Genomic DNA, 24,760 nt, shown 5'->3' on the forward strand with positions numbered 1-24,760 from the left:
CACCTGGCAGTTTCCTGATACACTGAAACCCCATACACACCTGGCAGGGTCCTGATACATTCTGAAACCCCATACACACCTGGCAGGATCCCGATACACTGAAACCTCATACACACCTGGCAGGACCCTGATACACACGGAAACCCCATACACACCTGGCAGGATCCTGATACACTGAAACCCCATACACACCTGGCAGGATCATGATACACTGTTATACCCCACACACACCTGGCAGGATCCTGATACACTGTGAAACCCCATACACACCTGGCAGGATCCTGATACACTGTGAAACCCCATACACACCTGGCAGGATCCTGATTCACTGTGAAACTCCATACACACCTGGCAGGATCCTGATACACTGTGAAAACCCATACACATGTGACAAGATCCTGATACACTGTGAAACCCCATACACACCAGGCAGGATCCCGATATATTGTGAAACCCCATACACACCTGGCAGGATCCCGATACACTTTGAAACCCCATACACACCTGGCAGGATCCTGATACACTGTGAAACCCCATACACACCTGGCAGGATCCTGATACACTGTGAAACCCCATACACACCTGGCAGGACCCTGATACACTGTGAAACCCCATACACACCTGGCAGGATCCTGATACACTGTGAAACCCCATACACACCTGGCAGGATCCCGATATATTGTGAAATCCCATACACACCTGGCAGGATCCCGATACACTTTGAAACCCCATACGCACCTGGCAGGATCCTGATACACTGTGAAACCCCATACACACCTGGCAGGATCCTGATACACTGTGAAACCCCATACACACCTGGCACTTTCCTGATACACTGAAACCCCATACACACCTGGCAGGGTCCTGATACATTCTGAAACCCCATACACACCTGGCAGGACCCTGATACACACGGAAACCCCATACACACCTGGCAGGATCCTGATACACTGAAACCCCATACACACCTGGCAGGATCCTGATACACTGTGAAACCCCATACACACCTGGCAGGATCCTGATACACTGTGAAACCCCATACACACCTGGCAGGATCATGATACACTGTGAAACCCCATATGCACCTGGCAGCATCCTGATACACTGTGAAACCCCATACACACCTGGCAGGATCCCGATATACTGTGAAACCCCATACACACCTGGCAGGATCCCGATATACTGTGAAACCCCATACACACCTGGCAGGATCCCAATACAGTGTGAAACCCCATACACAACTGGCAAGATCCTGATACACTGTGAAACCCCATACACACCTGGCAGGATCCTGATACACTGTGAAACCCCATACACACCTGGCAGGATCCCGATATACTGTGAAACCCCATACACACCTGGCAGAATCCCGATATACTGTGAAACCCCATACACACCTGGCAGGATCCCGATACACTGAAACCCCATACACACCTGGCAGGATCCTGATACACTGTGAAACCCCATACTCACCAGGCAGGATCCTGATACACTGTGAAACGCCATACACACCTGGCAGGATCCTGATACACTGTTATACCCCACACACACACCTGGCAGGATCCTGATACACTGTGAAACCCCATACACACCTGGCAGGATCCTGATACACTGTGAAACCCCATACACACCTGGCAGGATCCTGATACACTGTGAAACCCCATACACATCTGGCAGGATCCTGATACACTGTGAAACCCCATACACACCTGGCAGGATCCTGATACACTGTGAAACCCCATACACACCTGGCAGGATCCCGATATACTGTGAAACCCCATACACACCTGGCAGGATTCCGATACACTGTGAAACTCCATACACACCTGGCAGGATCCCGATACACTTTGAAACCCCATACACACCTGGCAGGATCCTGATACACTGTGAAACCCCATACACACCTGGCAGGATCCTGATACACTGTGAAACCCCATACACACCTGGCAGGATCATGATACACTGTGAAACCCCATATACACCTGGCAGGATCCTGATACACTGTGAAACCCCATACACACCTGGCAGGATCCCGATATACTGTGAAACCCCATACACACCTGGCAGGATCCCGATATACTGTGAAACCCCATACACAACTGGCAAGATCCTGATACACTGAAACCCCATACACACCTGGCAGGATCCTGATACACTGTGAAACACCGTACACACCTGGCAGGATCCTGATACACTGTGAAACACCACACACACCTGGCAGGATCCTGATACACTGTGAAACCCCATACACACCTGACAGGATCCTGATACACTGTGAAATCCCATACATACCTGGCAGGATCCTGATACACTGAAACCCTACACACACCTGGCAGGATCCTGATACACTGTGAAACCCCATGCACACCTGGCAGGATCCTGATACACTGTGAAACCCCATACACACCTGGCAGGATCCTGATACACTGAAACCCCATACACACCTGGCAGGATCCTGATACACTGTGAAACCCCATACACACCTGGCAGGATCCTGATACACTGAAACCCCATACACACCTGGCAGGCTCCTGATACACTGTGAAACCCCATACACACCTGGCAGGATCCTGATACACTGTGAAACCCCATACACACCTGGCAGGATCCTGATACACTGTGAAACCCCATACACACCAGGCAGGATCCTGATACACTGTGAAACCCCATACACACCAGGCAGGATCCTGATACACTGAAACCCCATACACACCTGGCAGGATCCTGATACACTGTGAAACCCCATACACACGTGGCAGGATCCTGATACACTGTGAAACCCCATACACACCTGGCAGGATCCTGATACACTGAAACCCCATACACACCTGGCAGGATCCTGATACACTGTGAAACCCCATACACACTTGGCAGGATCCTGATACACTGAAACCCCATACACACCTGGCAGGATCCTGATACACTGAAACCCCATACACACCTGGCAGGATCCTGATACACTGTGAATCTGAATACAAACCACCTCTGTGCCACGCAGACATTCTGGGATCACCAAGTGCCTTGGGCCAGTTATTCAGGTTTTCCTGCGACCCTAGAAATCTGTTCCACCATAGAGTGCAGGGAAAGATCATGACATGCGTAATAGTAAAATGTTAGCACATCTCAGCACAAAATAAGGTTTTGGAAATTGCCATACCTGATCTGAGAAGATGTGCAGGTGTTCACACAATGGAACCTTATTCCGTGTCGAAATGTGAAAGTGTACTATGTTCAGTTTGACTAGGAAGTTATTGGCTTTCTTCATTATGGTATTGAACGAGAGACCCTCATTCTACTCCAAGAATAGTCCTTTAAATCACGTGTATTTTAACCCAATGTAACGACTAACAGAAACACGTTTGTAATTACCCAAACCAACACTTTAGGAAACTTATAACAAATTGAAAAAACAACAGAACAGTTCAAATCGACGGTGAATGTTTTCTGCTCCAACATTAAACTGGGTGAAGTGGGCGGCAGTTCTATTTCTAATTCTAAAGCAAGATACTGCGGATGCTGGAAATCTATTTCTAATTCTAATCGGTGATATAACAGGCTTGTTATAAAAACATATTTAGTGATTTTATGTTTAAAACTGCTGAAACATTGTTTGTGATTTCAGAGATAAAATGTAAGCAGAGAATGATTAGGGACAGGAAAATACCGGTCGGGTCAATCCAGTCTGTCCCTGTTAGAGAGATGAAGCCACCGAAGATTCCTCTGAGTATCCACAGAAACACCTTCAATTGTCTCTAGACCCCACTTACACTGCCCTTTAGTGCCCTTCCCTGGTAACTGGTCTCCCTGCTGTATTACCCTGTGGGTGAAAAAGTGCCCTGATTTCCATTCTTACTTTTGATTTTCAATTTTCTCCATTATTAATTATTTTGCTACTTGTTTCCTGCACTAATGTTGTGAATTCCATTAAAACATTTCATAACTATATCTCTTGGCCAAAACACCCTCAAGCTAAACTCCTAAAATCTTAAATCATCTTCCTAATTCCCCTCTGTACCATCAGAATGCCAGTAACCTTTACCTGTGTTCAGGTAACTTTAGCAGTGCAGGTAATACCCCAGATAACTGCGGTCAATTCACAGTCTGCCTCTCTCTCTATGCACAACACACCAGATAACCTGCCCGAGTCCTGATTTAATACCAGTGGAACTTCTGTTAAGAGAAGGAGAGGATTCGGGAGGGATTTCCAGAGCTTCGGGCCCAGGAAGCTGATGGGGCGTCCGCCAATGGTGGAGCGATGACAATCGGAGATGCACAAGAAGCTAGAATTGGAGTAAGGCAGAGATCTCTGAGGATACTAGGGCTGGAGATTACAGAGATAGGGAGGGACAAGACCATGAAACAATTTAAAAATAAAAATGTGAAAATTAAAACCAAGGCGTTGTTGCGTCAGGAGCAAATGCAGCTCCGCGAGCGCATGAGGTGATGGATGAACGGGAGTTGGTGCAAGTTAGAATATGAACAGTAGAGTTCTGTATTAGCTCAAGTTTATGGCAGGTACATTGTGGGAGGCCGACCTGGACAGTATTGGAATAGTCGAGTCTGGATGTAACAAATGCATTGATGAGAGTTTCAGTAGCAGATGAGTTGAGGCGGACAGAGATGAGCAATGCTTTGGAGGTGGAAGTAGGCGGTGTTGGTGGTGAACAGATATACAGTCGGAAGCTCAGCTAAGGGTCAAATAAGCCCCCGATTAGAACTTCTGACCTCTTAGTCTGTTTCACACCCAATTCACACAATACCCCAGCTGCCATGCCTACGGTCCGATATAGGAAGAGTGGACCAGCTGAACATTTCGAGTTTATCCCACTCCCAGTACACACAATCCTCCAGATAACCATCCCACGGTCTGATACAATGAGAGTGGGACTCCTGGCCATTCACAGTCCATCCATCTCCCAATATGCGCAATCCTCCAGATACCCTTCCCACGGTCTGATACAATGACATTGGGACCCCTGGTCATTCACAGTCTGTCCCTCTCACAGTACACACAATCCTCCAGATAAAATTCCAACGGTCTGATACAATTACTGTGGGACTCCTGGCGATTCAATCTGTCCCTATCCTCCTCCTCATGTCTTCTAGCTGCTCCCTTTGAAGATTGATCAATGAGAACCACTACTGTTGTATAACCAGGATCATGTGTGGATTTATAATGAGATGTCTGTTATAAATCTCCTCATCATCAAGAAACTACTCATGAAATAACACAGGACGGCCAGCTGGTGGTGCCGTCCAAGGAGTAAAAATACTCGGGCATGGGCCCAGCTTATCCAGGGACATTTTGTAAGACAAGGAGCTAGTGAAATACAACTAGACTTCCATGTTCTGAAACAAGTTGATTCCGGCCTTGCTTTATGCTCAAACCAAGTGTGTAGTGAGTTTTATTACATCAATGTTTCCAGTACAAAGCAGGGCTGATGGCATTAACCGTCCGAGGGAAAATATCACTCGTAGAAATCTCCATATTCAGTGAATATTAGAATCAAGAGGATTTGAAACTTTTCTCGGCCATTGTTAACTTTCCAACAACGTTTCCATTAACTGAGTTTTAATTTCTACACGCAACTCTATTGAAGTTGTGAATTAAATTTTGCAATATTTTACTGAATAGTGAAATGGTATTGAGAAGTTGCTTTATGTCAATGCAACTAACATTGAGACCACTTTCTATCTGTTTTATTGAAGATGTTCAACAGAAACACAAGGAAACACTCCGGGTACAAACTGAAACACTGAGCGTGAACACGATCCTAATAAAGGAGAAGGTTCAGATTTTCCAGCTGGTTGATCGATACGCTGAGCTAACGATCATTTCTAATGTTCGAGATCGGACACTTGTAGAACATGAACTGCTGGCAAGAGGCCGAGACCATGAAGAGTCGAGAGAGAAACATCTCCGGAAAGAACTGGAAAAAATCCGAACTGATCAATTGTTCCAGAGCAGTTTTTCCCGGAGAAAATCCAAATCTGGGAGTTCAGCAGCAGTGAGCGGAGTCCCTGGGATTGGAAAAACAACAATGGTACAAAAGATTGTTCATGACTGGGCCACTGGGAAAATATACCCACACTTTCAATTTGTTTTCTGTTTTAAATTCCGGAATTTGAACGCTATTAACTGTAAAATAAACCTGTGGAACCTGATAATCATTTTCTATCCTTACATCGGGAATATTCTGGGAGAGCTCTGGAAGAACCCGGAGGGATTGCTGTTTATATTCGATGGTCTGGATGAATTCAAGGACGGGATCGATTTTGCTGACAATCGGAGAAAGACAGAACCTCAGCACATGTGCACAGATCCCGAATTCCGGTGTGAAGTGTCTGACATTGTGTACAGTTTAATACAGCACAAGCTGCTCCCAGGATGTTCAGTGCTAGTGACCAGCCGCCCCACTGCATTACATTTATTGGAAAAGGCTGAGATCAGTGTCTGGGCTGAAATCCTGGGATTTGTTGGTAAAGAACGGAAGGAATATTTCAACAAGTTTTTTGAAGATCAGACGGTGGCAGCAGCTGTTTTCAAACACGTGGAAGAGAACGAGATTCTGTACACCATGTGCTACAACCCTTCCTACTGCTGGATCCTCGGTCTGTCACTGGGCCCCTTCTTTACACTTAGAGACAGGAATCAGCAACAAGTTCCCAAGACCATCACCCAACTATATTCCTACTATATTTACAACATTCTGAAAAACCATGGCCGAGAGATTGAAAGCCCCCGTGATGTGTTACTGAAGCTTGGTGAGATGGCCTTCACAGGAGTCTCCGAGAAGAAGATTGTGTTTAGAAATGGAGATTTGATCAAGTACAATCTGCAACCTTCCCAGTTCCTGTCCGGGTTCATGATGGAACTTCTGGAGAGAGATGATTCTGTCCAGAGCGTGGTGTACACATTCCCGCACCTCACCATCCAAGAGTTTGTAGCCGCACTCGCACAATTCCTGACTCCAGATCCCGGGGACATCCTGAAACTCCTCAATGAAGCCCACAGCGAGGAAGATGGGCGATTTGAGATATTTCTCCGTTTTGTTGCTGGTCTCTCCTCCCCACAGGCAGCTCGGCCCCTGGAGGAGTTTCTGGGCCGATTTCTTCATCAAACCACCTGCCGAGTGATTGACTGGGTGAAGGAGAAGGTGGAAGGACAGATTGGGAACACAGAGAGTGAAATTGGTAAAAGGAACCTCCTGAACACATTCCACTACCTGTTTGAGTCCCAGAATAAAGCACTGGCTCGGATAACAGTGGGGTCTGTGGAAACACTGACATTTAGCGGATTGACATTGACCCCGATTGACTGTGCAGTCCTGTCTCACGTCATTGGTCTGTGTGATACAATAAAAGAACTCGATCTACAATACTGCCACATTCAGTGTGAAAGACTGCAGCGGCTGGGACCCGTACTGCACAAATGCCAGGTGTTGAGGTAACTGTTTATTTTTCTCTAACTGTTGGGCGAGTTGTAGACCAGTCACGGATTGTGTTATCGCTTCGTAATGAAGGGGAAAAGCACAATCCAGTTAAACCAGAGAGAAGCAGATTCAACACAAATATGTCCAGTAATAAGCGGATCGGTCAGTAATTCCCCAAGTACTGGAGCCTCTAGAATGGATCCTTGTGAACAAGTAGGGATTTTACAGTCTTTATCAGATCAGCAAATACAGGTCACTGAGAGTCTGATAAATTAATTAAAATAAATCAGATTTAATAAGGCCGGACAGCGGAATGTAAATATAAAATAATCCGGCAGTAAAGATAAAATTAATTTTAAATGTTTTTCACTTCCACCATTTCAACTGGAGACAAGACGGAATCCGAGTTTAAATCGCTAACAGTTCGATATTTATTCCGATACCGTGCAGGGTGTGTCTTGTTGAGGGGGAAGTGTCCTGGATTGGGAATATTGGGGAATTGGGAATTCTTCCAGCTGTAAATGTTTACAATTACGCACAGTCATGAATATTGAGCAAAGATGGTTATTCAGGATCTTTAAGCTGCCGGTGAAAAGGTTCCAATCTAACTGGATCACAGACACACACCGGCCAGTGGTGGGGTCTCGCAAACAGCGGGCGGCTCCTGGGAAAACTGGGGGAAGTGAACCCGGGAATTCCCCATAAACAGTGTGTGAGGCCCCGCTCGGGGAGGGAAATTCAGAAAATTCCCCAGAAACTGTCGGGCCAGTTACACCTGAAATAAATGTAGAGCCATTTTAGTGGGAATAAAGTGAGAGACTCCCCTCCCCTATAAACTAGGAGTACAGGGAGATTTAAAACTTGTAACGGGACAGAATAAACTCTCTTGCTGCTATTGACAAAAATTCACTTTAAGCCCTCTGACTCCCACAGCTACCTGGAATACACTTCCTCCCAACACGCTTCCTGTAAGAACTCTATTCCATTCTCCCAGTTTTTCCTTCGCTGCCGCATCTGCTCAGACGATGCCACCTTCCTTACCAGTGCTTCTGACATGTCTTCCTTTTTCCTCAACCGAGGATTCCCCTGTACCGTGGTTGACACGGCTCTTGACTGTGTCCATTCCATTTCCTGCACTTCTGCTCTCACCCCTTCCCCTCCCTCCCGAAACCAGGATAGGGTTCCCCTTGACCTCACCTTTCACCCCACCACCCTTCGCATTCAACGGATCATCCTCCGCCAATTCCGCCACGTCCAGCATGATCCCACCACCAAACGCATCTTCCCCTCACCTCCACTTTCTGCATTCTGAAGGAACACCTCCCTCCATGACACCCTGTTCCATTCCTCAATCACCCCCAACACCCCTTCCCCTTCCCACGGCACCTTCACATGCAAGTGCAGGAGATGCAACACCGACTCTTTTACCTTTCCCTTCCCAGTGTCCAAGGCCCCAAACACTCCTTCCAGTTACAACAGCGATTTACTTGTACTTCTTGTAATCTAGTATACTGTATTCGCTGCTCACGATGTGGTCTCCTCTACATTGGGGAGACCAATCGCAGATTGGGTGACCGCTTTGCGGAACACCTCCGCTCAGTCCGTAAGTGTGACCCTGAGCTTCTGGTCGCCGATCACTTTAATTCTCCGCTCCACTCCCACTCGGATCTCTCCATTCTCGGCCTCTGACAGTCGTCCAACAAAGTATAACATAAGATCGAGGAACAGCACCTCATCTTTCAATTAGGCAGTTTACAGCCTTCTGGACTCAACATCGAGTTCACCAATTTCAGGCCCCTATTTTATTTTTTTCATTATTGTTTTTCTTTTTCCCTTTTTTCTCGCAGGACAGCTGTTGATGATTCTGCCATTACCGTTCACACCTCATCTAGATTCATCTTTTGTTGTTAACTTGTCCAATTATCATCTCCTTTTGCTTGCACCATCATCCCTTTTGTATTTTAATCTCTCCTGTCGTCCACCCTATCACAGACCTTCCCTTTTGTTCTTTCCTCCACTCCCCCACCTTTCCCTGCCCCTACACGTCCTTCAAAATCTGTTACATCTGTATCTTTTTCCAGTTCTGACTGTCCTTGACCTCAAACAGATATACCGCTTTGGATATTGTCGGGGGAGATGGATTATCAGAGCAAGGCAGCAGCAGCCAACTTCCTGGCACCGTGGGTGATTCTGCTGCACAGGACTGGAGGAAAAAGAGTGGGAGAGCTATAGTGATAGGGGATTTTATTGTAAAGGGAATAGACAGGCGTTTCTGCGGCCGCAAACGAGACTCCAGGATGGTATGTTGCCTCCCTGGTGCAAGGGTCAAGGATGTCTTGGAGCGGCTGCAGGGCATTCTGGAGGGGGAGGGTGAACAGCCAGTTGTCGTGGTGCATATAGATACCAACGATATAGGTAAAAACCGGGATGAGGTCCTAAAAGCTGAATATAGGGAGTTAGGAGGTAAATTTTAAAAACGGACCTTAAAGGTAGTAATCTCAGGATTGCTACCAGTGCCACGTGCTAGTCAGAGTAGAAAAAGAAGGATATTTCAGATGAATACGTGGCTAGAGGAATGATTCAGATTCAGATTCAGATTAGATTTATTTGCCATATGTAACAAGTACAATGGAATGCTTGTTCCCCATAGGGACCCGTCAGCTATACATACAGCGCCGCGTTCAGAGTCAATACAATGGCTTCCCGTGGCAGTGGGAGCACGATGTCCCTCAGCCGCTCCGTCCTCCCCTTCACCGCGGCCTCCTCCTCACTGTTGCCGGCTCCACATGTGGTGGCCTGCTTCTCCCGCTCTGGCCACCATGCCCGGCTCCCCTCCTCCCATCCGGCCTGCGAGTTACCCGAAATGGAGCTGCCGGCCGACGTGCTGCAGCTTGTCGTTGAGTCTGCTGCTGCTGCTCGTTGCGCTGCGCTCCTCTGCCCGACTCGCCGAACACATCGTCGGGATGTGAATGCTCCAATGCGGCCTCCTCTTCAACGTCGCCGGCTCCACGTTCCACGGCCCAGGGCCTACCTCTCCCTCTCCCGGGTCGGCCTATGGCCGCCATGCTCGGCTCCCCTCCTCCCAGTCGGAATTCCTTCCCGCCGAGGAGCTGCCGGCCGATGTGCTCCAGGTGCAAGGGGGAGGGATTCAAATTCCTTGGACATTGGAACCAGTTCTGGGGGAGGTGGGACCAGTACAAACTGGACGGTTTGCAGCTGTGCAGCACCGGGACCGATGTCCTAGGGGTAATGTTTGCTACTGCAGTTGGGGAGGGTTTAAACTAAATTGGCAAGGGGTTGGGAACCTGTGCAGGGAGACAGAGGAAAGAGAAACAAGGATAGAAGCACAAGACAGGAAGGAGAAAAGCAAAAGTGGCAGTCAGAGAAATGAAGGGTTTAAATCAAACATGGCCACAGTAAATAATAATTCTAAAAGGTCTAAGAGTGTTAAAAAAACAAGTCTGAAGGCTTTGTGTCTTAATGCGAGGAGCATTCGTAATAAGGTGGATGAATTAGCTCTTCAAATAGAGGTAAACAGATATGATATGATTGGGATTACGGAAACATGGCTCCAGGGTGACCACGGCTGGGAACTCAACATCCAGGGGTATTCAATATTCAGGAAAGACAGGCAAAAAGGAAAAGGAGGTGGGGTAGCATTGCTGGTTAAAGAGGAGATTAACACAATAGTAAGGAAGGATATTAGCTCTGATGATGTGGAATCTGTATGGGTAGAGCTGAGAAATACCAAGGGGCAGAAAACGTTAGTGGGAGTTGCATACAGACCTGGAAACAGTAATGCAGAGGTTGGGCTGGCTTTAAATGGGAAATTAGAGATGCGTGCAATAAGGGCACAGCTGTTAAAATGGGTGACTTTAATCTACATATAGATTGGGCTAACCAAATTCGTAACAATACTGTGGAGGAGGACTTCCTGGAGTGTATACCGGATTGTTTTCTGGACCAATATGTCGAGGAACCAACTAGAGATCAGGCCATCTTAGACTGGGTATTATGTAATGAGAAAGGACTAATTAGCAATCTCGTTGTGCGAGGCCACTTGGGGCGGAGCGATCATAATATGATAGAATTCTTCATTAAGATGGAGAGTGATTTGACTCAGAGACTAGGGTCCTGAATTTAAATAAAGGAAGTTACGATGGTATGAGGCGCGAGTTGGGTAGAATGGATTGGGGAACGTTACTTAAAGGGTTGACAGTGAATAGGCAATGGCAAACATTTAAAGATCGCATGGACGAACTAAAGAATTTGTTCATCCCTGTTTGACATAAAAATAAAACAAAAAAGGTGACACAACCGTGGCTAACAAGGGAAATTAGGGATAGTATAATATCCAAGGAGCGGACCTATAAATTGGCCAGAAAAAGCAGCAAACCTGAGGATTGGTAGCAGTTTAGGATTCAGCAAAGGAGGACAAAGGGATTAATTAAGAGGGGGAAAATAGATTGAGAGTAAGCTTGCAGGAAACATAAAAACTGACTGTAAAAGCTTCTACAGATATGTGAAGAGAAAAAGATTGGTGAAGTCAAGCATAAGTCCCTTGCAGTCAGTATCGGGGGAATTTATAATGGGGAACAAAGAAATGGCAGACCAATTAAATACATACGTTGGTTCTGTCTTCACAAAGGAGGACACAAAAAACCTCCCACAGATGTCGGGGAGCATAGGGTCCAATGAGAGGGAGGAACTGAATGAAATCAGTATTTGTAGGGAAATGGTGTTAGGGAAATTGATGGGATTGAAGGCCGATAGATTCCCAGTGCCTGATAATCTACATCCTAGGGTACTTAAGGAAGTAGCCCTAGAAATAGTAGATGCATTGCTAGTCATTTCCAAAATTCTATAGACTCTGGTACAGTTCCCATGGATTGGAGGGTAGCTAATGTTACCCCACTATTCAAAAAAGGCAGTGGAGAGAAAACGGGGAATTATAGACCGGTAAGCCTGACATCGGTAGTGGGGAAAATGCTAGAGTCCATTATAAATGATGTAATAGCAGAGCACTTGGAAAACAGTGACAGGATCAGACAAAGTCAACATGGATTTACAAAAGGTAAATCGTACTTGACTAATCTACTGGAATTTTTTGAGGATGTAACTGGTAGAATAGATAAGGGAAAACGAGTGGCTGTGGTGTATTTGGATTTTCAGAAGGCTTTCGATAAGGTCTCACATAAGAGATTAGCGTGTAAAGTTAAAGCACATGGGATTGGGGGCAAGGTACTGACTTGGATAGAGAACTGGTTGGCAGACAGGAAGCCAAGAGTTGGAATAAATGGGTATTTTTCAGAGTGGCAGGCAGTGACTAGTGGGGTACTGCAGGGATCGGTGCTAGGACCCCAGTTATTCACAATATATATTAATGATCTAGACGAGGGAACTAGATGTAATATCTCCAAGTTTGCAGAAGACACATAGAAACACAGAAGATAGGAGCAGGAGTAGGCAATTCGGCCCCTCGAGCCTGCTCCGCCATTCAATGAGATCATGGCTGATCATCCAAATTCAGTACCCTGTCCCTGCCTTCTCCCTATATCCCTTGATCCCTTTAGCCTTAAGAAATATATCTCACTCCTTCTTGAATATATTTAATGAACTGGCCTCCACCGCCCTCTGTGGCAGAGAATTCCACAGGTTCACCACTCTCTGGGTGAAGAAATTCCTCCTCATCTCAGTCCTAAATGGCTTACCCCTTATCCTTAGACTATGACCCCTGGTTCTGGACTCCCTGGCAATCGGAAACATCCTTCCTGTATCTAGTCTGTCCAGGTCTGACAGAATTTTATAGGTTTCGATGAGATCCCCTCTCAATCTTCTAATCTCCAGTGAGTATAAGCCCAGTCAACACATTCTCTCCTCATACGTCATTCCTGCCATCCCAGGTATCAGCCTGGTGAATCTTCGCTGCACTCCTTCCATGGCAAGAACGTCCTTCCTCAGACAAGGCGACCAAAACTGCACACAATACTGAAGGTGCGGTCTCACCAAGGCCCTGTACAATTGCAGCAAGACATCCTTGTTCCTGTACTTGAACCCTCTTGCTACGAAGGCCAACATACCATTTGCCTTCTTAACTGCCTGCTGCACCTGCATGCTTACCTTCAGCGACTGGTGCACAAGGACACCCAGGTCTCTTTGCACTTCCCCTTCTCCCAATCTATTGCCATTCAAATAATCTGCCTTCCTGTTTTTGCCACCAAAGTGGCTAACCTCACATTCATCCACATTATTGTGCATTTGCCATGTTTCTGCCCAAGCACCCAACCTGTCCAAATCGTACTGGAGTTTCACGACATCCTCCTCACAGCATAGCCTCCCACCCAGCTTTGTGTCGTCTGCAAATTTGGAGATATTGCATCCAATTTCCTCGTCCAGATCATTAATATATATTGTGAACAGCTGGGGCCCTAGGACCGATCCTTGTGGTACCCCACTAGTCACTGCCTGCCACTCAGAAAACGACCCGTTTATTCCAACTCTTTGCTTTCTATCCGCCAACCAGTTCTCTATCCAAGTCAATACCTTGCCCCCAATCCCATGTGCCTTAATTTTGCCCGCTAATCTCTTATTGACACAAAGCTGGGTGGGACTGTGTGCTGTGAGGAGGATGCCTAGAAACTCCAGTATGATTTGGACAGGTTAGGGGACTGGACAGATGCAGTATCATGTGGATAAATGCGAGGTTATCCACTTTGGTGGCAAAAACAGGAAGGGAGATTATTGTTTGAACGGCAATAGATTGGGAGAAGGGGAAGTGTAACGTGACCTGGGTGTCCTTGTGTACCAGTCACTGAAGGTAAGCATGCAGGTGCAGCAGGCGGTTAAGAAGAAAAATGATATGTTGGCCTTCGTAGCGAGAGGATTCGAGTACAGGAACAAGGATGTCTTGCTGCAGTTGTGCAGGGCCTTGGTGAGACCACAACTTGAGTATTGTGTGCAGTTTTGGTCGCCTTATCTGAGGAAGGATGTTCTTGCCATCGAGGGAGTGCAACGAAGATTCACCAGACTGATACCTGGGATGGCAGGAATGACATATGAGGAGAGATTGGGTTTATACTCGCTGGAGTTTAGAAGAATGAGGGGATCTCATTGAAACTTATAAAATTCTAACAGGACTAGACAGACTAGATGCAGGAAGGATGTTCCCGATGGCGGGGGAGTCCAGAACCAGGGGTCACAGTCTAAGGATAAGGTGTAGGCCATTTCTGACAGAGATGAGGAGGAATTTCTTCACACAGAGAGTGGTGAACCTGTGGAATTCTCTACCACAGAAGGCAACTGAGGCCAAGTCAGTAAATATATTCAAGAAGGAGTTAGATATATTTCTTAAGGCTAAAGGGATCAAGGGATATGGGGAGAAGGCAGGGACAGGGTACTGAGTTTGGATGATCAGCCATGATCTCATTGAATGGTGAAGCAAGCTCGAGGGGCCGAATGGCCTACTCCTGCTCCTAGCTTCTATGTTTCTATGTCTATGTTTCTATTGGGCTGGATTTTAATTCAGGGGCTGGTTGGAGTCGTGTAATCCGCATTTTGTGTTATCCACACAAATCCAAATCGATGTGGGAGATTGATGCGATTTTAACTTAATTGGCCAATTGATTTCCAGCGTGTGGCAACCCATGGCAAATGATTTTTTCCAGTCTGAAATTCGCCGCTGATGACGTCATCATTGCTGCTGCATTTAATGTCTGCAACAAGCCTTGCTTCTTCCGCAGACTGCCAACATTTTGGCCTTTCATGCTGCAGGGACCTGGAGGCAGAATGGCCTGTGAAAGACCAAGGTCTGCTCCAAGGTTTGACGACGTTGCCCTGCAGACTTTAGTTGAGGGAGCAAGAGCTCACAAGGAGGTGCTCTTCCCTTCTTCATGGAGGAAAAAGCCTCCCCAGCAGACCAAGGCTGTGTGGCTGCAAGTGGCAGAGGAGGTCAGCTCATTCTCAGTTACCTGCAGAACCTGGACACAGTGCAGGAAGAGATTTCACGACCTTCTGCGCACTGGAAAAGTGAGTATGAATTTCCCATCACCCTCAATCTAATCCCCATTGCTCCTCCTCACCAGCACTCGGCTTTAGCAATTTCTTCCTCCACATCCCACTTGACACTGCCATCCATGCACCCTTACCCATTCCCTCGCTCTCTATGGTCACATTCACCTAACTATTCCAATATGCAGCCCTCACACTCCCTATCACTGTGATGCTATGAAAACAACTAACAACACACAGGGAGGGCCCTTGGTCTTGCCACCTCATTCCATCTTTGTCTCCTTCTAAGTATCTATGCTATGGAATCTCTACACTCACTCCTTCATTCTCACTCACCCTCCACTTGTCTCCGTCTTTACAGGAAAAGGGAGCTCACAATAAGCGCGAAAGAGCGAGGACAGGAGGAGGGCCACCCTCAGTAGCCCGCCTCACCCGCTGGGAGGAGGTGGTCCTGGAGATTGTAGGAGTGGAGGAAGTTGCGCAAGTGGCGACGGACAGAGGGGTGCATCACAACAAGCTGGTGACAGAATAGTTTTCCATCTCTCTCACTGACATTGCATGAGTCACTGATAATGATTCTGAAGCTCTAATAGATGGACTTATGATCATCTGCAATGTGCATATAACCTTGGCATCACATCTCTGACTCTTTCCTTTACTCCCCCACAGGACCATCGCAAGCACCCGTCCCCACTAGCCTGGAGGAAGAGCATGAGCCTCAAGACTCCTCAAAGGAAGCTGCAACATCTGAGGGCGTAGCATCAGCAGAATTAAGCGCATCCAGCACCAGCACAGACACTCTCACCTCAGTGGGACCTTCCGGACATAGAGTAGTGTTGTCACCTGGTGTATCACAGCTCACAAGTGAGCATCAGCAAATTGTGGAGACAGGAACAGCAGTGGAGAGTCCTAGTCGGAGGGCGCAGGACTCTGCCAGCTCGGCTCAGCTGCATGGCAACCCTCTGCCTCTGGGTCCATCCATAAGATCAGCAGTGCTGGAACTCCAGGAACAGATGCAAGAGTCTCTGGCAGGTTTTGTCTCCAGGGTCGCTGTGAGTGTGGAGCGAATGGAGGAGTCCATAGCAAACATGAACAGAGCCTTTGTGGAGTCATTGGCGCATGAACGCATCAGCATGGAAAGGATGGCAGCCTCCATGGAGGTGATAAGTCACCAGAATGCAGAAAACATGGTGAGTGTTCAGAATAGAATGACATCTCTGGAGGAGCGATGGTGATCTATTGAACAGAGAAACCAGACCTTCATGGAAGTCCTCCTGAGTAGGACTGCCAGTGCAGATACGGGTCCCTATGGCCCCCCGATATGCAGCAAGGTGCTCTCAAGCCACTTACAAGTGCTGAGGGGGACCTGACCCATGAGAGGGAAGTTGGTGGCAGACATCAAGGAATTGGGGGCTCCTCTCCAAATACTCACACTTCCATGCCACTGCAGAGCCCTCGGTCACAGCCCCACCAGAGTCCACACCCAACTGAGATCGGCGACTCAACCCCTGCACAGCCGCAGGAGCAGCAGGCTGTTGACGAGCCCTCACAGGTTCGCAACCCAGAGGACGATCGCCAAAGGTGTCGAGACAGGAGCAGCAGGAAAGTGAGCAAGGGGCCTCCACATCTGCTGAAGCCACAGGGGAAGCACCACGTAGGAGCACGCGTAAGAGAATGATACTGCACAAATAGTCACAACGGTAGTCACTTGGGTGAAATTTGATGTTTTCTGTGAAAAAGCCATCAGATGAATAATGTAAAGAAAAAATCTGATGGCTACTGCTGTAGTTGTGGCGTGTGTCTTTTCGCAAATGGGACTTTCACATTGAGGGCTTAGGATTACTTGCAATTGCCAGTATGGTGGTGAAATTGCTTGAAATCCGCTGGTCCTTGGCCATTGTCGATGCTCAGGTAAGAAGCTGCGAGGCAAAAGTGCTTAATTGGCTAGGCTAAGCAAATTTGGACAAGATGAGTGCGTTCCTTGCATCCTGGCCAGCAATGTGGTCGCGCGCTGGCGCCTTCTGGCCTGTGCAGCTTCAGGTGGGTGAGCGGGAGCTTGGCGCACCTGCTGTTGCTGCTGCTGTTGGTGGTGCTGTTGTTCATGGTTCTGCTGGTGCCGTGGCTGGTCTTCGTCCGAATCTGATGTCCAGGAGGAAAGGAAATAAATGGTTCCCATGCTTCTGGTATATGCCTCAGTTGAGGAAGCGCTCCGTGAAGGTGGCGAGAGGGGTTTCCCAGGAGGTCACACTGGAGATGGGTGTCAGGCTCGAAACTTCCACAGCTGTGGTTAAGCCTTCTAAAAGTTACCCCAGACCTGAGACTACAAAGTCCTGCCACCTGCAAATGATGGCTGATCAAATCTCCTCTTTCATGGTTGACCTGCAGCTGATAGTCAGCAATCCAATTGTGCTCCCGCCAGTTTTCACCGTCGTGTTTCAGAACAGGCGTGTTTCATGTGGGAAAAGGGTGAAAATCGCAAAGGCCTTTCAAAATGGCATTTTAGAGCCAATTTAGTGCTTGTTAAGGGCCTTAACGGCCTCTCCCGCCTCCTGGAGGTGGCACGGAGACAGGACCACTAGACATGAATGATTTAAAATTGATTGGAAACGGGATGGAGGCGGGGTTGGGCCCGCCTGCCAGTTTATGCAATTTTAACCCCCCACAAGCCTCCAATCCCACCTCCATGGCCCAATGAAAATCCAGCCCATTAATTCTGTTTTTCTCTCTAGATGCTGCCTGACCTGCTGGGTATTTCCAGCATTTTCTGTTTTTATTTCAGCATAAATTCTCCTTATATAAAATCCTGGGGGACGGATTTTACAGCAGCAGTTACCGTTTCACAATATAACTCACCCCGATATATTATACAGATTAATATAACGCAGAGAGTATAAATTACAGGGAAGCACCGCTTTATCATTTAATTCTGGGAAAATCATCCCATTTCCATAAAGTCCGGGACTTAAGGAGCAGCAAAAATGAGACAAGTTGCTCCAACCATGACGAGGCCGGTCACTGAGCTCCAGGAGCTAATTCTGATCATCAGGGAATGAGACCGGACTGAGGGACATTTAAAGGCTTCGCACAGACAGCACTTTATTTAATTAATACATTTACGGACAGTCCCTGAATATATGGGAAGTTGGACAGAGTGAGATTAAATCCCAGTGACAGGAATAGTGGTGAATTTCGCAGGGGTCAGCGGGCGTGATCGGTGCCAGGTAGGATGGGCAACTGGATTTATTCCCAGCGGGTCGGGACCCCACTGCCAACCCGCCGCCATGCCCCCGCCCCCACCCCCACCCCCACCCCCAGACCTGACCTGCAGTGGCAGGGGAGGCAATTCAGGTCATTATGACCTTGCTAACAAAGGATTAACAACTATTTTCAGCTCACCTTCAGAGTTTATCAGGTCACCCGTGTGGTCTGCGCTGCTCGGGGATCACGTCAGGTAAGCTGGGCGGGAGTTGAAAGGCCATGGAACCATTTCATTACTTGACAGCTGGAAATGTGCTATAAAAGCTCCCATCTCACAGCTCTTCACTTTCCAAGCTCAGAAGCTGTTGCTTCCTGCATTTGGAAGACGGATTGAGCTTTATGCAGTTTGCAAGTGTTTGGAGCAAACCCTCTATCCAGTGACCCCTCAATGGATCAACCTCTTTCACCTTTGACCGTTTGCTTCTGTAATCTCAAGTTCACCTGCCATCTATTACATCAGAATGTGTACGGTTTATACTGTCTCACCTTGGGCCTCAGAGTCACACCACGATCAGCCCCAACACCTGCAGGACCAGGCACACCAGCAGCACCAACACCAACCTTCACCATAACTCCTGATTCTGCACAGCACAGATGGCATCAACACCCGATCACATTGCTGACCGGGTCGCCAGAGATAGCCTCAACATGGTCAGATATACTTCACATAACGCTGCATGCCCTGGATGCCACATGATGTGCCAGGTTAACACCAGCCCACACCAACAACACAAAGCATCCCATCAATGCCCAAACCATTCCTGTCACACTCATCAGCATTGCGGGGGCAACGTTATGTCTCACCAGTCAATGAAACTCACTAAGCCATTTCCTAAGGTGCACACAAATCTGTCAAAGAACGGAAAGTGTTGAAAAGAAAGATTTCAATGTTTGACAAAACATTAACAGAAACATCACATGAACATTGGCTAAAACACACAATTGCCTACCCTTGTGTGTTGTTAGTTGGTTCAATTGGACTAGGATGAGGGTGAGTGTGATGGCTGTCTAGTGAGATGGGGATGTGATAATATAGACAGAGGGATGGGTGGAGGTTCAAGGTAAGTTGGTGTGAGTAAGAATGTGCAGGAGTATGGTAGGGAAGGCAGAGTGAAGGGGATGTGATGAGTAGCACAGCAGGATGAGGTTGAGGATGCCTTTGCAGTAACGTTTCGTGATCTACTGAGATCATTGAAATGTTTGCGCCACTGCAGGCTGGTCCTCCTGACAACATTCCTGCTTGAGCCCCACTGTGCAATGTGCAACCAGGCTGTGTTTGTCTTTTCCACCCCTTGGAAGTGACGCGAACCTCCTTGCATGCTGTGGCTCCCTCCATACGCATATAGAAGGAGTTATGGGAGATCCTGGGTGCAGCCCTGCTCCTCTGTGCTGATGTTGTCAGTGTTTGTAGCACCTCAATACTGTAGAACACTGACATCACAATGGTCAAACTCATGTTGTCAGTGTTTGTAGCACCTCAATACTGTAGAACACTGACATCACAATGGTCAAACTCAATGTGTGAGTCATCAAATGAGGTCATCAAACCCGCTTCCCCCAATTCTCCAGAGCGAGGCCGCGACCCGGCCCCACCCCCACCCGACCCGACCCCGGCCGCACCCATCCCGCCCAGGGAGCGAAATCGCGGGAGGTAACTGGTTTATTAATTTCCTGAAATACTTTCAGTGATTAATGTAATATCCAAGAGAGAAAAATATATCAGATCCGGGCTTTGATTCAGTTTGTTTCCCTCTCTGTGTTTGTGTTTAGACTGAGTTACAATAAACTGGGAGATTCAGGAGTGAAACTATTGTCTGCGGCTCTGAGGAACCCGGACTGTAAAATACAGACACTGTGGTAAGTACCAGACTCTGTGAGATTGTGTTTATAATAACTGGATGTCTGACACTGAACATTATTATTAGTATCAGTAACAGTGTTAGTGTCAATCCACAGAGTTTACTCTGATTCCTGTTATTTCTCTCTCTCTGGTCCCCAGGCTGAGTGATGTTGGTCTCACAGATTCTTGTGCCGGGGATCTCGCCTCCGCTCTCAGTACAAATCGGTCATTGATGGATCTGAACCTGGGTAATAATAAACTGGGAGATTCAGGAGTGAAACGACTGTCTCCAGCTCTGAGGAACCCGGACTGTAAAATACAGACACTGTGGTAAGTACCGGACAGTGTGAGATTGTGTTTATAATAACTGGGTTTCTGACACGGTACATTATTATGAATATCAGTGATAGTGTTATTAATAAACACTGGGGATTTACTCTGATTCCTGTTATTTCTCTCTCTCTGATCTCAGTCTACGGGCTGTCGGTCTCACAGATTCTTGTGCCGGGGATCTCGCCTCCGCTCTCAGTACAAACCGGTCATTGATGGATCTGAACCTGGGTAATAATAAACTGGGAAATTCAGGAGTGAAACTACTTTCTGTGGCTCTGAGGAACCCGGACTGTAAAATACAGAAACTGGAGTAAGTACCAGACAGTGTGAGATTGTGTTTATAATAACTGGATGTCTGTGACACTGTACATTAGAATCAGTAATAGTGTTATTAATAAATACTAGGGATTTACTCTGATTCCTGTTATTTCTCTCTGATCCGCAGGCTGTATATTAACGGTCTCACAGATCCTTGTGCCGAGGATCTCTTCTCCGCTCTCAGTACAAACCGGTCACTGATGGTTCTGAACTTGGTAGCAAACTCCTTCACAGACCCATCTGTCCCCGCTCTCTGCCGCATCATACTGACCTGCAGGAGTCTGGAACGGATCGTGTGAGTGTGTTAATGTTAATAGGATTCAGTCACATTTTTGAGTAATATTTGTCTATAATTATTATTGAAAAATTAACCCCAGGCTCTCTGTTATTTACACTGTTGTTCAATCTGTTTATTTCCTGTTTAATCTTTAATCTGTTTCAGGCTGTTGGGGAATCAGTTCAGTTCAACCGGAAAGAAACAGCTGGAGTCGCTGCAGGGATCCAGACCCGGACTGAGTGTGGATGTGTGAACATTTCAATTGATGACGTCACTGCTCTCATTTGACTATTTTTGGCCGATGACTTGATTTTAATTTAATTTACGGGTTTCCAGCTCGAGCTGATCGCGTCATCTCCCATTGTGAGGTCAGAGGCCCAGCCACAGGGTCACGAGCCTCAGCCGGCCAGCCCCACAGCACTGCTTCTGCAGAATATCCAGGGCTGAATGTTCCCCAATGGGGCACTGGGCAAATGCACAGACAGGAAGTGCCCAGGGTGGGGCTCAGTCTGGGCTGCAGTGGGACACTGACTATTCCACTCAGTGTTCCTGGGTGTCTCTCCCAGTGAGGAGTGAGGCTCTGTAACAAGTGTCCCTGTGTACAGTGTGTATCTCTCCCAGTGAGGAGTCAGGCTCTGTAACAAGTGTCCCTGTGTACAGTGTGTGTCTCTCCCAGTGAGGAGTCAGGCTCTGTAACAAGTGTCCCTGTGTACAGTGTGTATCTCTCCCAGTGAGGAGTCAGGCTCTGTAACCAGTGTCCCTGTGTACAGTGTGTGTCTCTCCCAGTGCGGAGTCAGGCTCTGTAACAAGTGTCCCTGTGTACAGTGTGTATCTCTCCCAGTGAGGAGTCAGGCTCTGTCACAAGTGTCCCTGTGTACAGTGTGTATCTCTCCCAGTGAGGAGTCAGGCTCTGTAACAAGTGTCCCTGTGTACAGTGTGTGTCTCCCCCAGTGAGGAGTCAGGCTCTGTCACAAGTGTCCCTGTGTACAGTGTGTATCTCTCCCAGTGAGGAGTCAGGCTCTGTAACAAGTGTCCCTGTGTACAGTGTGTGTCTCCCCCAGTGAGGAGTCAGGCTCTGTAACAAGTGTCCCTGTGTACAGTGTGTATCTCTCCCAGTGAGGAGTCAGGCTCTGTAACAAGTGTCCCTGTGTACAGTGTGTGTCTCCCCCAGTGAGTCATAGAGTTATACAGCACAGAAAGAGGCCCATCGCGTCCGCGCCGGCCATCAAGCCCTGTCTAATCTAATCCCATTTTCCAGCATTTGGTCCGTAGCCTTGTATGCTATGGCATTTCAAGTGCTCATCCAAATGCTTCTTGAATGTTGTGAGGGTCCCTGCCTCTACCACCCTTTCAGGCAGTGAGTTCCAGATTCCAACCACCCTCTGGGTGAAAAAGTTTTTCCTCAAATCCCCTCTAAACCTCCTGCCCCTTACCTTGAATCTATGCCCCCTTGTTATTGACCCCTCTACTAAGGGGAAAAGTTCCTTTCTATCTACCCTATCTATGCCCCTCATAATTTTGTACACCTCAATCAGGTCCCCCCTCAGCCTTCTCTGCTCCAAGGAAATCAACCCCAGCCTGTCCAGTCTTTCTTCATAGCTGAAGCACTCCAGCCCAGGTAACATCCTGGTACATCTCCTCTGCACCCTCGCCAAAGCAATCACATCCTTCCTATAGTGTGGCGACCAGAACTGCACACAGTTCTCCAGCTGTGGCCTTACCAGCGTTTTGTACAGCTCCATCATAACCTCCCTGCTCTTGCCTTCATTAGCCGAGGCATAGAATATAAATATCCCATATGCCTTTTTAACCACCTTATCCACCTGTTCTGCTGCCTTGAGGGATCTATGTACATGCACACCAAGGTCCCTCTGATCCTTTGTCTTTCCTAGGGTCTTACCATTCATTGTGTATTCCTTTGCCTTGTTAGTCCATCCAAAATGCATCACCTCACACTTTTCAGGGTTAAATTCCATTTGCCACTGTTCCGCCCATCTGACCAACCCATCTATATTGTCCTGTAGCCTGAGGCTTCCCTCCTCGCTATTTACCACCCCACCAATTTTAGTGTCATCTGCGAACTTGCTGATCATACCTTTTACATTCACATCCAAATCATTAATGTAGACCACAAACAGCAAGGGACCCAGCACCGATCCCTGCGGTACCCCACTGGACACAGGCTTCCTGTCAGAAAAACAACCTTCCACCATCACCCTCTGCCTTCTGCCACTAAGCCAGTTTTGGATCCAATGTGCCAAGGCACCCTGGATCCCATGGGCTCTACCTTCCTGACCAGTCTCCTATGCGGGACTTTATCAAAAGCCTTACCGAAATCGATGTAAACTGCATCCACTGCACTCCCCTCATCCACACACCTCGTCACCACCTCGAAAAATTCAAGCAAATAGGTCAGACATGATCTACCCTTGACAAAGCCATGCTGGCTATCCCTAATTAATTCTTGCCTCTCCAAGTGGAGACTAATTCTGTTCCTCAGAATTTTTTGCAATAATTTCCCTACCACTGATGTTAGGCTCACTGGCCTAATTCCCTGGTTTATCCCTACTGCCATTCTTGAATAATGGTACTACGTTAGCTGTTCGCCAGTCCTCTGGCACATCCCCTGTGGCCAGAGAGGTTCTGAAAATTTGTGTCAGAGCCCCTGCAATCTCCTCCTTTGCCTCACATAGTAGCCTGGGATACATCTCGTCCAGGCCTGGGGATTTATCCACTTTTAAGCCTGCTAAAACCGCTAGTACCGCCTCCCTCTCGATGCTAATATGTTCAAGTATATCACAGTCCCCCTGCCTGATTTCTATGTCCACATCATCCTTCTCCATAGTGAACACAGATGCAAAAAATTCATTTAAAACCCCACCTACATCTTCTGGCTCTACACACAGCTTGCCACTTTGGTCCCTAATGGGCCCTACTCTTTCCCTAGTTATCCTCTTGCCCTTAATATACTTATAAAACACCTTAGGATTTTCCTTTATTTTGCTCACCAGTGTTATTTCATGGCCCCTCCTCGCTCTCCTAATTTATTTTTCAAATATCCCCCTGCACTTTTTATACTCCTCTAGGGCTTCCTCTGTCTTTAGTCCTTTGTATCTGCAAAAAAGCCCCCCTTTTTTTCCTAATCCGTTCTTGTATATCCCTTGACATCCAAGGTTCCCTGGGCTTGTTGGTCCCACCCTTGACCTTTACGGGAACATGTTGCCATTGTACTCTCTCAATTTCCTTTCTGAAAGACTCCCGTTGCTCCGATGTGGATTTTCCTTCAAGTAGCTG

The 24,760-nt window shown here is 47.4% G+C and overlaps 1 protein-coding gene across 2 annotated transcripts in view; it reads left to right on the forward strand.

Moving 5' to 3' along the window:
* Positions 1–24,293, forward strand: part of LOC147089970 (NACHT, LRR and PYD domains-containing protein 3-like) — a 51,327-nt gene extending 27,034 nt beyond the window's left edge. For both annotated transcript variants that reach the window (XM_085977192.1, XM_085977194.1), the window contains 6 exons: positions 5,710–7,447; positions 20,469–20,555; positions 20,698–20,868; positions 21,011–21,181; positions 21,317–21,484; positions 21,632–24,293. In XM_085977192.1, coding sequence (XP_085833318.1) covers positions 5,710–7,447; positions 20,469–20,555; positions 20,698–20,868; positions 21,011–21,181; positions 21,317–21,484; positions 21,632–21,719 — 2,423 coding nt within the window. In that variant the 3' untranslated portion in view covers positions 21,720–24,293. The remainder of the gene's footprint in view (positions 1–5,709; positions 7,448–20,468; positions 20,556–20,697; positions 20,869–21,010; positions 21,182–21,316; positions 21,485–21,631) is intronic.
* The last annotated feature ends 467 nt before the right edge of the window (positions 24,294–24,760 follow it).

The sequence above is a fragment of the Somniosus microcephalus genome, unplaced genomic scaffold (genome assembly GCF_052327205.1).
Source record: "Somniosus microcephalus isolate GS21.2 unplaced genomic scaffold, FLI_Smic_1.0 unresolved_chr4, whole genome shotgun sequence".
NCBI classification, from domain to species: Eukaryota; Metazoa; Chordata; class Chondrichthyes; order Squaliformes; family Somniosidae; genus Somniosus; species Somniosus microcephalus.